Here is a 15282-nt window from a genome sequence, read left to right as displayed (position 1 = left end):
ACTTAATAACCTCACAAGGAATAAATAATACACAATGATGATGAAAATGAATCAAACAAAAACTGAACTCAGCTTTTTAAATAGTACTGGACAGAAAGTTTAACTTAAATGTTGACACTCTGCTGATAAGGCACCTATGCTGGTTTATAATGCAATTTTAGTATAGGCAAAAAGATTTACTCCCATTAAATATCCAGTCCTTTGGTTTGCTAGAAAGCTGTCACAGACCTTTGCTCACTTATAAGAAGAACAAAGTTCTTTCCATGGTTAGTATATTGTGCATAGTAAAATGTTTCATGGACTAAAAATCAGAAGACCTATTAATTAACAGCACCTTTTACATAAAAATCCCAACCATATTTATCTAGTGAACAAGAAAAAACTCAGATTCTCTATGTAGTACTTTGGACACAGAGAACTGTATTTTATATATATATATATATATATATATATATATATATATATATATATATATATATATATATATATATATATAAAAAGGGAATTTACATTGTGACCCGGTGTTTAGTCCAGCAATGGACGAACCCACCAGAGAAGTTTTAAGTACAATGTATTGCCTTTGGTGAATGTCTAGTAACTTGGCATGATTGTATAGTAACACTCAGAAGCATGGAACTCCACCAGGTGTAAGTGATGGAGCATTCCATTAATAACAATGGAAAAGTGTTTGGCATTCCATTAAGCAAGCACAACATGCTTAGGCCATTCCTGGAGGATATACACAACTTCCATGGTTTCATGGCCAGTAAAGTTTTAGGTTTCACTTGGCACTGGTTGCACCCATTACAACCACATCTCCATGCCTTTTAAGACCCAGAGAAGGAGAGTAGGGCACCAAACTCAAATCCTGTCCCAAGTGGAGTGATCAAGCAGCACAACAGATTTCAGCTGAGAAAATGTGTAATATTTGGTTTGGTTGGGGTCTCTTTAGCAACTGGTTTTAGCTGGTTTCATTCATGTTTTGTTCTTTTCCTAAACAACTGGTCACAGTCTTCCAGTACAAGTCATTTGAAAGGCATGGTTGGTGCACTCTCCATACGATCTGCCGGCAGACTGCTACATGGTTACCATTTCCCTGGAATTGGCACGCCACACTCATACCAGCCCACATAGTAGTAAGGTGTTGTGTAACCAATGCGCCCAAATGACACAGGTTCCTGGCGATACTGGCGATAATACCCTGTTGGTGGAAAAATGGCAGCGGTTCAAGCCAAAGGCAAAGTAACTTGACAAATGACGTCTTTGCAGTACAGAATTTATGATGTATAGTATATAGCATATATAGAATTATCACAACAAAAGCTAAGGCATAGGAGCCACTTGTTAATCCCATGGCACTTCATGAGAAGTAGGATTGTTAACTCTGATGGTCTAGCCTGCTTCAATTTTGAATGATTGCATTCTACCTGCATATATGTTTCCTCTACAGCTTCAGTTGGATTTACTGTTTTAAATATCTAACTATTGTATAACTATGCAGTCTCTGCTGATAAAGAGCTTTTGCATTTCACTCCAAAAGGAGTCTGAATTTCAGTAGCAGGTGAAGTTATGCCTCTATATAAAATTTGCATATCAATTCAAGCTCATGAAGCACTTTGGAGTGAAAATGCCATAGAAATGTTAAAAGAGACTAGGTGGATGAGGTACTATCTTTTATTGGACTACCTTTTGTTGATGGGGGTTTCAAACTTTCAAGCTACACAGAGCTCTTCTTCAGGTCTTCAGAGTTCTGTGTAGCTTGAGAGTTTTAACCTCCCATCAACAGAAGTTGGTCCAATACAAGGTATTACATCACCCATCTTGTGTCCTTCATATCCTGGGACCAACATGGCTACAATAAAACCACAAATAAAAATATAAGGCATTATTGTATCTTAATGGGTTCAAGACAGGATTCACAAATATTTTTTATAACAAAACAAGGAGGCAAAATTACATGCAGCAAATACAGAGTTAAATCCCCCCCCCTTTTTTTTTTTTAAACTGATGGCCCATTTCCCTCATCTGTATAAAAAAATGTGACAGTTCAAAGCATTAAAGACTCTCAACAGTCTTTCTGCATATTTTGTACAGTGGAACATCTGAAATGCTGATTCCTGTGCCAGTTGTATAATTTGTACGTTCTACATCTCTGCTTCTTAGAGCAGTAATACACAGCTGGATTAACAATCCTTATTTTAAATAGAGAAGTGCAGTATTATTCTATGACATCTACATGTAAGAGAATATTTCGGTTTCTTCACGGCAACCCAACCCTTAAAAAACAACAGAGTAAGATGAAAACCAATAATGCTGAGTGAATGATTAACAGTAGTCTGTAGACCCAGGCTCTGAGACTCACTGCTGCAAGTTGTTTTTGGGGTGTAGACATACCATACCCTAAGGGTTATTTCTAGTTTCTATTTTATTCCAATAATTTATGTGCAGACTCATCCTCTTTGTCTGAACTTTCACAAACTGTTGTGGTTTGCAAATTATTATACTAGGACATCACATGATACAGTCTCAGAATATGTGGTGTCCATCTGGCTCCTAACAGAAGTGATATAAATGTAGACAGAGAGGCAGAAAACTTCTTAATTCTATATACTGGATGAAGTGCAATTCCTCAGCTTTCACTTCAGCTTTCCTTTTTTTGTTTTGTTTTTGTTTTTGTTTTTTTTTTTACCTTGAATGGTGGGCAAGGCTTCTACATATGACTGAGGCCCTGTTCTTCCATCCATGTGTGAATCCACAAACTGGCAGTGGTCCTCACCTTTCCCCCAGCTATCTCCAATGCCGTAGAATGTATCTGAAAGGTGACATAAAAGATTAGGACAGATATATATCGTTGTTTCAAATGGCCTTATCTCAACCAATGATGCTTTCCCATTTCCAGGAAAATAAAGATGGGAGAAAGTCAGATACTACAGTGATGAGCAGCAATACACCAGTAAATAAAAATATAAGAGGTGAAGAATGCTACATTTGCCAATAGGAATAGAGAGAAAACTTTGTAGTTTCATTAGGAACATTGCATCTGAAGAAGTGGTTTTTAACCCTCAAAAGCTTATGCCCAAATAAATCTGTTAGTCTTTAAGGTGCCACCGGACTCCTTGTTGTTTTTATTAAGAACATGCTATATGCTAGAATCATATGCTAGTATCATATAATCGTAGGACTGGAAGGGACCATGAGAAGTCATCTATTCCAGTTCTCTGCATTCATGGCAGGACTAAGTATTATCTAGATCATCCCTTGCCCGTTTATGTCTAACCTGCTCTTAAAAATCTCCAATGATGGAGATTCCATAACCTCCCCAGGCAATTTATTCCAGGTCTTAACTACCCTGACAGTTCGGAAGTTTTTTCCGAATATACAACATAAACCGCCCTTGCTGCAATTTAAGCCCATTGCTTCTTTCCTATCCTCAGAAGTTAAAAAGAATAATTTTTCTCTTTCCTCCTTGTAACAACCTTTTATGTACTTGAAAATTATTACCATGCCCCCTCTCAGTCTTCTCTTCTACAGACTAAACAAACCCAGGTTTTTTTTTCCAATCTTCCCTCATAGGTCATCATTTAATCATTTTTTGTTGTTTTTCTGTGGACTTTCTCCAATTTGTCCACATCTTTCATGAAATATGATGCCCAGAACTGGACACAATAATCCAGTTGGGGCCGAATTAGTGTGGAATAGAGCAGAAGAATGACTTCTTGTGTCTTGTTTACAACACTCCTGCTAATACATCCCAGAATGATGTTTGCTTTTTTTGCAACAGTGTTACACTGTTAACTCATTTAGCTTGTGATCCACTATGACCCCGAGATCCCTTTCCACAGTACTCCTTCCAAAACAGTCATTTCTCATTGTGCAACTAATTGTTCATTCCTAAATAGAGAACTTTGCATTTGTCCTTATTGAATGTCATCCTATTTACTTCATGCCATTTCTCCAGTTTGTCCAGATCATTTTGAATTTTAATTCTATCTTCCAAAGCACTTGCAACCCCTCCCAGCTTGGTATCACCCACAAACTTTAAAATGGTACTCTCTGTGCCATTATCTAAATCATTGAAGATACTGAACAGAACCGGACCCAGAACTGATCCCTGCACAACCCTACTCAATATGCCCTTTCAGTTTGAGTGTGAACCACTGATAACTATTCTCTGGGAATGGTTTTCCAACCAGTTATGCACCCACCTTATAGTAGCTCTATCTAGGTTGTATTTCTCTAGTTTGTTTATGAGAAGGTCATGTGAGGCATATCAAATGCCTTACTAAAGTCCCTGGAATAAGCAATTTATCAGAATTACAGTACAGATGTTAGCAGAGGAAATTTCAACAAGACTCATTATTTTAATTTGTTATGAGAAAGTAAAAATAGCCCCAGACACCAGTATTGCTAGGTTGACAGCACTCTCAAATTTAAACCAGAAACTGTGAAGATAGGTCTCATATACAGGAGCTTTACTGTTCTGGTTGTTTGCATATTACTGTCATGGACCAGAATGTAGCCAGTCACATCTAGTGGTTAGAGCAGGAGTCAGGAACCAGAGCTAGAGTCAGAGTCAGGAGCCAAGCCAAGGGTCAGAGCTGGAGTCAGTAGCCAGAAGTGATGTGTAGAAGCAGGGATCTGAACAAGGCAAAGTCCTATGTTGCAGCCAGCCTAGGATTCACTTAGTTCCTCAGAAAACTTCCTGTTCCTTCTTCTGGCTTACATAGCAAGTTTGAGCCAATTGGAGAGGCTAGATGCCTCCTCCAAATCAGGAGCTTTGTGGGCGGTGTCTCTGATGAGCCAAGGTCCATCAGTCTACTCTCCCTGCTGATACCAGCAAGCTGTCAGGTGGTGGCTGCAGTCTGAGCACTGCCTGGGACCCGCAGAGATGGGCATGAGAGCACAAGTCTTCACAAACATTTGTTTATACATGTTTTTGAAACAAGACAAATATTTTGCTAAAACCTCCATTGAAACACTTTGAAAAGCCTAGGGGATAACCCCACTCAGCATTCCCTCTCAATACAACCAATTAGTACGGCTACAGTTATATGACAGCCCTTGTTGAACACCTACCAGCTTCTGGATTTGCTCAAACAATTGCTGCACTACCATGTATCTAACCTGTTCAGAATACAAGTCTCCTCTTTTATCCATTCTGTAGTTCTCTATTGTGTATTCAGCAATTAATCCATGTGTGGACTTCCCATTATGACATCAGAAGTTCTGCATGAGTAATGAGCACAGAACATTTCAGAGAGAGCTGTATTATGATTAGAAAGTACAACTTTGCTTTCACTGTGCAAACTGCTTTAGGTTCCTATACTTAGAAGCTAAATACTGCTATATGTGTATCCAAATTGTGCCATCAGTTTAGCCATGTACTCCTTTCATAGAGTCAACAAGTGATGGATACAGTAAGTGGAGGGGTGACAGCACTGTAAGAATAATCCCAAAACATACCTTTCAGGTCATCACTGAGGTAAATCTTGTACCTCAAAGAGTTGCAAAGAACCACTCCCACAAATTTTCGGTACCAAGTGCGTTTCACATATTGCTTTCCACTGCAGTCTGAGTAGGTGGGATCATATTTAAAAGTAAAAGGGATCCAGATGGGCTCACCACCTTGAAAAAACAAAATAAATTAAAAGGAAAAACCTAGAGGGTCAGTCTTATATTTCAGTATTTTATCAAGATGAAAGTCCTGTTACAAGAAGGTTCTGCTGCAGGTTAATAAACTACCCTTTTACTTTGAAACACCTGAGTTCAAAAATAATATTTAAATCTCAAATGAAATAAAATTGATGTCTTAGTCAAGTCCCTTCCAGACATTTGTCATGAATGTATTGTTAAAATGGTGTAAAATATGCTTACATATAGCATATTTATGTGGATCATAGATTCCTAGGCCAGAAGGGACTATTGTGATCATCTTGAGTGACCTACTGTATAACACAGGCCATAGAACTTCCCCAAAATAATTCCTAGAGCAGATCTTCTAGAAAATACATCCAATCTTGATTTAAAAATTGCCAGTGATGAAGAATCCACCATGACTCTCAGTAAAGTACCCTCACTGTTAGGAATGTGCATCTTATTTTCAGTTTCAATTTGTCTAGCTTCAACTTTCAGTCACAGATCACATTATACCTTTCTCTGCCAGACTGAAGAGCCCATTATTAAATATTTATTCCCCATGCAGATCATGTCAGAGATGGACAATTCCTATCCAATCATCAAACCCATCCTCTCTGCAAGGACCCCATGTGACAAGATATATTACAAAAAGGACCATGAATGTATCATGTTAGCTATCACAGACTTACAGGAGCACTCGCTCTCTGACTGTTTTAATTCAAACCACAAATGTGAAAAGATAAAACTGAACCACAAAATGTATGCTCAACAATAAGAGATTCTATTTAACCATCCCATACCAAATTCGTTTTAGTGCACCTAGAATTGGGGTGTGGAGGAGTGGGCATCTTCAAACAATGGGTGGGCTTATATACAGTACCACTGACCACTGCTGCAACACTTAGATGCAGTAGGTGTGCCCCCAGTTGCATTCATGCAGCCCCACTGACGTCAATGAGGTTGTCTGGATGTGACTAAGGGCCCAATTTTCTCTGGAATATCAGCCTTAGTTCTTATTTCCCTTGATTTTGTCCCCAATTCAGCAAGATACTTAAGCACAGATCTAATTTTAAACAATGAACAGTCTCATTGCTTTCAGTTGGATGTCTTCTAAATCTAAAATTAAACATAAGCCTAAGAACCTTGCTGAAACGGAGGCTATATGAGTGTAGGTCAGATCCTAGCGCTATCTGAATGCAGTGTCTTGTGGTTTAACATTACACCTCCCCTCTCCTCCCCTCCCAGAAAAGTAAGTTTCATCACTAAAGAAGAGATGTTGTGGAAAAAAATCTGCAATGGGTATAGGTTTCAGTGTGAAGTAAAATCTGTTGCTGTTGTATTAAAAAGATTATATGAAACCTAGAGGGCGCACGCTCTCTCTCTCTCTCTCTCTTTCTCTCTCGTGTGATGTGCGTGTGAGTTCTGGATGGAAAATTTGACTTTCACCACAGAAGCTCAAGTTAAATCAAAACAGATTTGATACCAGCAAAAAAATTAAAAAAAAAAAGATTTTTTGCTCAGTCTCGAACTAGTTTCTTCTTCACTACGTTGCAGTGGTTATAAGATACCACTTAATAATTATGTTGCACAGGATCAATTATTACAAATAATTGGTTGTTCCTTTATATTAAATAATGGAATCCACCTTCCTTCTAGAATGCCTTTGTAACAATATGTATGCTAAATAGATATAAGCTTACAATGTGAAAATGTTAGTTTTCTTTCATGTTATTTCCTAGAGTCCTCCTATTTTTTTTTTAGTGTGCTATTGGCAACAGTTAAGAATGAGAAGTATGTTTTAAAAAATGTCAATTTGTCTTTCTTCCTTTTACAAAGCACAAACATAGGGCTCAATCTTGCAAACACTTGCCCGTGAGTAACTTCTACACATATGAATAACCCATTGAATTCATCTGAATTGACCTTCATGACACTACTTAGGTATGTAAAGTTACTCAAATGCGTGTTTGCAGGATTGGGGCCATAAATGTCTCTATACAAATAAAGCAGTGAAATGTTCATTTCAAGAACAAAATATCATGAACAGAATGCAGTTAATGTTAATATTTTTATTCATCAACTTCCTGGCTATCATTAACAGTGCTCAAGAGAATCCTTGCAACAGCTACTCTGAAGTAGGCCATGTGGTTTTCAGAATATAATCTGGAAAATTACCTTCATTTTAAAACACCAGACCACTTTTGGAGAATTATCATTCAAGACACAATTCTATCCCAGGTTCTTAGTACATATTCTCCTTCCAAAAACCATGTTCACCTGCTACATTTCGTAAAGAAAACAATCCAGTTCCTACAGAAAGCAACCTTCACACTTAGAAATTGTATATCATGTCATTCCTCGCTCTGCTACCTTATTTCAAGGACCCTGTCTCCAAGAGTGGGGTGATCACTGATAAATATGATAGGTGGACACTGTAGGAAGGACACTGTAGGAAAACCCAGTCACCATAGCTCCACTCCAGATTTGGTTAATAAACTCAGATTTTATTACTTACGAGTAAACCCCTAAGTGAAATCATTTACTGTTCATGTAGAGGTGGCCTTCAAACTTGGTCTCAGTGCCAGTAGGTTGTTCCCATACAGTCTCCAATGGACTGGTATCTGGTGTCTTGGGAGTCCATTACCTGCACCTTCATCAAGATCCTGGAACAACCCACCTCTACCCAGCAATCCTCAACTCAGCATAGTAGTTAGAGATGGAAAGGAATGATTAAATAACAATCTAGCCTCATGGAGTGCAGGATATAGTCTCCCAGTAAAGGGTGTACCAGGTATAAAACAGGTTCTACACTTGATTTTAGCCTAACATAATACAGTTCATTTACAACAGTTCTTTTAAGAGGTAATTGGCTTCAAAAGCCTGATAAGACTGGAACACAGATTCTTGAGATGAATCAGGAGTTGCAAATTAACACAGTAATTTATATCACACTCCTCCCTCAAACTCTAATAGAAAGTAGTGTCATAGTGCCTAATTTTTACAATGCCCAGATTTGTTTCACAGATTTTATAGACAATATCAAGAAAATATCTGCAGTGAGACTTACCAGGTGGTCTGACAATAAGCAGTGGATTATCTGTAAGAATGAAACAAAACAAAACAAAAAAAAACCCAAATATTTTAGTGTTTTCTCTCAAAGACTAGTGTCTTCTAATGTTACAGTGTACTAGCTATCATGCAAGAAAGAAATAGCTTCAAAAATAATTGTCTCTAGCTGTTTTAAGAACGCTGAAGATATGGGTTTCTGTCTCTTTTCAAAAGAAATGGTGTTAAGTTATACCAATGTTTTTCACATTTGATAGCATGCACCTGCACTTGGATTATACCATTTATTCTGAAAAATGTTTAAACAGCAACAATATTTTTTGTTAAAATTAGTAAAAAATATCATCCATTCTGTTAGCTTTTAAAAACAGACTTCTTTACTTCAGCCAATCAGAAACCGGTTTAATCATGCAATCTTTTAAAGGTATACAGTGTTTTTCTTCTCAATATTCTACCTCATACACTAGTCAGCACCAGCCATCTATATAGGCAGGTCATTTTGCTAAATCCCTCATGTAGGTGCCTAAGTACCAATTTTGGGACTACTGTGATGCACATGCCCCCATCCTTCCAACCCTGTAGGTAGTTAAACCCCGCTAGGAACCTTTGTTTTCGCCCTCAAAGGTTCCTACGCACCTATATTTCTGCCTCTGGGTATGTGCACTGCTGCTCCCTCTAGGCCAGAGGTGGGCAAACTACTGCCCGTAGGACCCTCCAGCCCATCCCCTGAGCTCCTGGCCTGGGAGGCTAGCCCCCGGCCCCTCCCCCACTGTTCCCCATCCCGTGCAGCCTCAGCTCACTGCGCCACCGGCGCAATGCTCTGGGCGGGGGAGCTGTGAGCTCCTGGGGCAGAGCCATGGCCTGATCCACTGCTCTGTGCTACATGGTGGCACAGCTGTAGCACCGCCAGCCACTGATGCTCCAGGCAGCGCGGTAAGGGGCAGGGAGCCGGGCGGGTTAGGTAGAGGGCAGAGGAGTTGAGAGTGGTGGTCCGGAGGCGGGGGTGTGGATACGGGTTGCGGCGGTCAGAGGCGGGGAACAGGGGTGTTGAATGGGGCAGGGATTCCGGAGGGGGGCAGTCAGGAAGAGGATGGGTTGGGTGGGGGGGCAGTGAGGGGCAGGGGTTCCGGGGGCACTCATGGGACAGGGAGAAGGGGTGGTTGGATGGGGCAGGGATTCCAGGGGGGCAGTCAGGAATGAGAGGAGGAGCTGGATGGGGTGGTGGGGGGCAGTCAGGGGCAGGGGATCCAGGGGCAGTCAGGGGACAAGGAGCAGGGGATGGCGGATGGGGCAGGAGTCCCAGAGGGCCATCAGGGGGCGAGAAGCAGGGGGGATCTGATAGGGGGCAGGGGCCGGGCCACACCTGGCTGTTTGGGGAGGCATGGCCTCCCCAACCGGCCCGCCATACAATTTTGGAAACCTGATGTGGTCCTCAGGCCAAAAAGTTTGCCCGTCCCTGCTCTAGGCATCTGGATGCCTGTCATAGAATCATAGAATATCAGGGTTGGAAGGGACCTCAGGAGGTCATCTAGTCCAACCCCCTGCTCAAAGCAGGGCCAATCTCCTGCCTAAGACTCAGAGTGATGCATGAATTGGGGGAAGACAGCAATCGGCAGCCTAACTTGCCTGCAGGGCCCAAGCTGAGCACACTTAGTGGACTGAGTCCTGCAGGCGAGCTCGTACAGAAAAGCCAGGGGAGGAGAACATGTCCCTTATAACTTTTAGCCCAGTGGTTAGAGCACTCAGTTGGTATGTGGGAGACCCCTGGTTCAAGTCCCTTCTCTGCCTGAGGGGGAGAAGGGATCTGCCACCTCTCAGATGCCTACTCTAACCCTCGGGCTATGGGACAGTCTCCTGTGGGGCTCCCTCAGTCTCTCCTGTTGAAACTGTTTCACTCTGGCTCATTAAAAAAAAGAGTCATGGGAGCAGAGAGCTGGATCCTGGGTCTCCCATATCCTGGGTGAATGCTCTCCTGGAGAGGGTACAGAGCTGAGAGCCAAAAGCAGTGATAGGCACCACCCTGAAGCCCAGACTTAGGCACCTGTATCTCTGTGGGCAGGTCTTCGCTACCCACCGGATCGGCGGGTAGTGATCGATCTACCCATCGGGGATCGATTTATCGCATCTCGTCTAGACAAGATAAATCGATCCCCGAATGCGCTCCCCGTCAACTCCGGAACTCCGGTTCACAAGAGGCAGAAGCGGAGTCGATGGGCGAGTGGCAGTGGTCAACTCACCACCATCTTCACAGCCAGGTAAGTCGACCTAAGATATGCCAACTTCAGCTATGCTATTCGCGTAGCTGAAGTTGCGTATCTTAGGTCGACCCCCCCGCCAGTGTAGACCAGGGCTAAGAGAGGCAGGCTTACCACACACCCCCTCTCATCAGCATTTCCCATTGGCTAGCAGAGGCAACTTGACACTTAGAGTGCTGGCTTTAGTGGATCACAGTCTAAGGTGCCCATCTCTCCCCATTCACTGCACAGAGAGCCTATGCTCCCAACTCAGTTCTGTTCCTGCAGTTTTTCCACAGTGCCTAAAAATTAGGTGTCACAATGCTGAGCTTATGTCCCTTTGTGCATCTAGGTCTTAATAGTTAGATGAAACAACAGGAGAAATTCTTTGTATCCATCATGGTGATTTATATTGTCTCTTGAATTGGCCTTTCTTCAGTGGAAGCTGCTCGAAGCCAAGGTACATGGTTATCTATTGTTTGGCAAAAGTCCAGGGAACTTTCATTATTTGATGAAACAGAACCGTGGGTTACTTTCTTTTTCAGTGCATTCTGCAAAGCACTTACAAAAAGCTGTGGAGCTCTTTACTGTCCCATTGAAGTCAATGCTAAAAGTTCGGCTTAATTTACAGTTGACCATGCAATATAATCCTTTAAAATATCTAAATTCATTTCATAAGACCATTTACTTTATTGTGCAGTTTTAGTTTGTTTTGTTTCTATAAACAGAACTTCCATTGATTTTAATGGAAGTTCTGAGGCAAAGACTGTAGGATCAAGTTAAATGGGCACACACAGAAGCAATGTATACCCATGTTGTCGTAGGGCCAAAATCGGTGACCCTTGATGCCAATGGAAATTTTGCTCAAATAAACTTTGCAGAATTTTCCCCCTTGTTAGTCAATAATATGACTGGCCTGCAGCTCAGTAGAAGAAATAAAAGTGGATAAAAATAGCCCATTGAGCATACTACTTTTATAGAGTATATTATTCTCCAACATTCTGTTGGCACTAAGAAATTGGAGCAGATTTCATCAAAAAAGGAAAAGAGAACTGAAATTTGCCTGTCGGGTGGAACAATTGTTTGAAATGAGTACTTCCAGCCCTTCAGCTGTTCACAATTAGAAAGCTAGTTTATTAAGTGTCTGGATAATCTATCAAAGATGTATTAAACTTCCTATTGCCTCCACACCACTGAGTATTAGCTATCTTTTCTATTTTAAATTTAACTTTCCATTCCCCCTAAAGTTAACTTCAGTTTCATTAAAACTTCCCATCACTTCAGTGACATGAAAGAGTAGGTACACTTTCTTGATTTTCTTGAAAACAAATGGTTTACCTGAGAATCTTTAAGCAGAAAAGTTCAACATCATAGTCATCACCATGGCTTTGGCTCTGACCCTATCATACCAGTTATTAAAATCTCAACTTTAAATAAAGAAATAAGCAACACATACCAGATTCCGTGACAAATGAGACTGAAGAGCTAATAGGCCCATAACCATAGGGATTCTTTGCTTGGACTTTAAAATAGTATCTACAATAAAAAGAGGAACAGAGCAAGCATTAAAAATAGTATTCACAGGTTTCAGAGTAGCAGCCGTGTTAGTCTGTATTCGCAAAAAGAAAAGGAGTACTTGTGGCACCTTAGAGACTAACAAATTTATTAGAGCATAAGCTTTTGTTCATCCGATGAAGTGAGCTGTAGCTCACGAAAGCTTATGCTCTAATAAATGTGTTAGTCTCTAAGGTGCCACAAGTACTCCTTTTCTTTTTTTAAAAATAGTATTGATTCTCTAGTAACAACTCAGCTATAAAGACTACAAAGATGGGGCCAGAACTGCAGCTAATGTAAACTGGTGTAGTGCCATTGGGCAAAAGGCACCAGTGAGTTTAATGGAGCTATATCAATTTATACCAGTTGAGCATCTGTCCCTTTGTTACACACATTTTCACATTAGTGCAAATATTCATGTTTGTTGAATAAAAATAAATAATCCACGCTAATTATAGCTGGTTCACATCAAACAGCATGTTTGAAGGGAGCACTTGCCAAGAGGAATGGAATACAAGATAGAAAAGTCACAATGTTCTGATATGTTCTGATCTCAGTTACAGCAATGTAAATCCAGACTAACTCCAATGAGGTCAATGGCATTAACTTTTGATTTAAACTAGCATATCTGAGATAAAATTATGAATTTTTACATTTCTTTAGAAATGGTAGCATTTCTAGACTAGCAGTATTTGAATAATCCAAGAAAAGTTACATATGTTGAGTTATTAGTTTATCAAAGCCCTAATTCAGCAAAGTACTTCAGAAAGTGCTTAACTTTAAGTGAGAAGTCCCAGTAAAATTCAAGTGCTCTGCTGGATACAGACTGGACTATTCAACTGCTTAAAATTAAGCACATGCTTAAACGTTTTTCATTTCATTAAAAAATTTTACAATGTTTTGGTTAAAAAAAAACAATCAACGGCCCTTTTTCCTTTTCAGTTTTATGGTTCTTTTTTTCTCCTCACTTTCTCTCCCTTTTTTTTCCTTTTTATCAATTCTGCCACTAGAAAAGGGAGAAGAAGTTAAAAAGAGACAAAGGGGGAGGGAAAATCAAAAAACATTTTTTAAATTAATAAGAAATTTTCAAATTTTTCATGAAAAGTTTTGCAAAAACGAAAATGTTTCAAACGTTTTCATGGAACACGCTTACCATTGTTTGACTAGCTCTCCTTTTGGACTACTTTTTCTTTTCCGTGGAGTCCCCAACATTGGGAGCAGTGCAACTCCAGGGCAAGTCAGTGCCTCCACACTGCCACAAATCTTGGGGCACTCTGTGGGCCAGAGTCATTGCTGAGGCAAACGTCATTGCTGAAGCATGTAGACCCATCAGATTTTTGGCTGGGTCCCGCCCGTAATCACTTATTCAGTGGAAGTTCGGAACCCCACATCCTCCACTCAGAGGTTGGGGTTTGTTATGGCAATGCTGTCAGGCACTTATACCGGATGCTAATCACAGGGCTGCTACTGCCAGAACTACAAGACCTGATGTCTGCAAATGCTAAGTTTCTGTTGTTGAAATGAAACTGAATGTCTACTCTTCAGAAACAGTATTGCAAAAAGCAGGAGGCAATTTAAGTCAGTTACTAGGCAAAAATTCTAGCTTAAAATGCATGATTTTCATAAACGTTTATGTTAAGCTTCTTCTTTCCTTGCTGCTTGTTTTGTTCCACTCTTGCAAAAAAACAAACAAAAAAAAAAACGAAAAACCACAACCCACAACAACCACCAGCATCTTTAATGACCGTAAGTGTTTGTCTCTTGATTTTGCATCTCATCCAAAAGTAGCAAGTATCTCCAGAAGCACACTGCTTCTTAAAACCATCTGTGACCAACATAACTGGGTCAGTACTTGCTCTGAGGGAAGAATGCCACCAAACCCCTGGATTATTTCCCTCAATAATCTCCCATCCAAGCGGTAGGCCAAATGCTCCTTAGCTTGTGTAATCTTAAAAAAGCACTGTGTCACATGCTCTGACTGCTGGCCACGGCTACATACAAGAAGAAAAAGGCTAACTCACTATGAAAACAGAATTCTACCCCTACTTTCCAAAGTGGTGACAGCAGAGCCAAGAGAGGTCAGCATGGGAGAAAATCCATAGGAACCTGTGAATCAATTCTCTTTGGTGGAAACTGGCAGTCTGTGTTGATCTCTTCCCCCTCCCCAACCTTGCTAAATATCTTCCCCTAGGCTCCCATCCTACTATGATCTTCTGTACTTTCCAGTTCCCCAGCTCCTCTTCTCATCCTTGACAAACCCATACACACCTTCTATGCCCTTCTCTCCCTCCTCTTCCCTGAGAGACACTCCCCCTCTCCTCACCTCTAAACTTGTTCTTTAATTTCCCTGAGGGGGGGGGGGAAGGTTGGGTTGTGGGGACTATATGGTACAGCCTTCTATTAGCACTTAGTGGGGGAGGCAAGAAGGAAGGGAGTTCCCTTTGCAGGGACTACGAGGCTCACAACAATAGTGGAAGTATCCAGCGTGGGCTGAACACTAACAAATACAACTGGCCTTGGCCTTTGGGGGTGGGTTGTTAACCTCCCACCCCCCCTTGAAAGTAACCAGTTTTGATGTTTATCACACATTGAGCCATCCAAAGGATTTTATGGAGGGTTAACAAGAAGATTCTTTGGGATAAACACCAGAGATAACTGACTTGTTTTACCTCAAAACTCTCCCTCTCACCCTCTGCCAGCCTCCTGCTGAGGAAGTGAATCCCATTTTCTTTCAGTCTGACCACAGTGATCAGTTTGCTTCAATTTAGATGGGCTTATATTAAGGTCTGCC

General features: G+C 40.8%; 1 protein-coding gene across 1 annotated transcript in view; it reads right to left on the bottom strand.

The window, feature by feature from the left end:
• Window positions 1–495: 495 nt before the first annotated feature.
• The window catches only part of FNDC1 (fibronectin type III domain containing 1), a 125516-nt gene continuing 110729 nt past the window's right edge, over window positions 496–15282 (bottom strand). The window contains exons 16-20 of the mRNA XM_038397624.2: window positions 12394–12473; window positions 8705–8734; window positions 5464–5625; window positions 2690–2812; window positions 496–1201 (exon numbers count right to left, since the gene is read on the bottom strand). Coding sequence (XP_038253552.1) covers window positions 1086–1201; window positions 2690–2812; window positions 5464–5625; window positions 8705–8734; window positions 12394–12473 — 511 coding nt within the window. The 3' untranslated portion in view covers window positions 496–1085. The remainder of the gene's footprint in view (window positions 1202–2689; window positions 2813–5463; window positions 5626–8704; window positions 8735–12393; window positions 12474–15282) is intronic.

The sequence above is a fragment of the Dermochelys coriacea genome, chromosome 3 (assembly GCF_009764565.3).
Source record: "Dermochelys coriacea isolate rDerCor1 chromosome 3, rDerCor1.pri.v4, whole genome shotgun sequence".
Taxonomy (NCBI): Eukaryota; Metazoa; Chordata; order Testudines; family Dermochelyidae; genus Dermochelys; species Dermochelys coriacea.
This window is presented reverse-complemented; position numbering and strand designations above follow the sequence as displayed.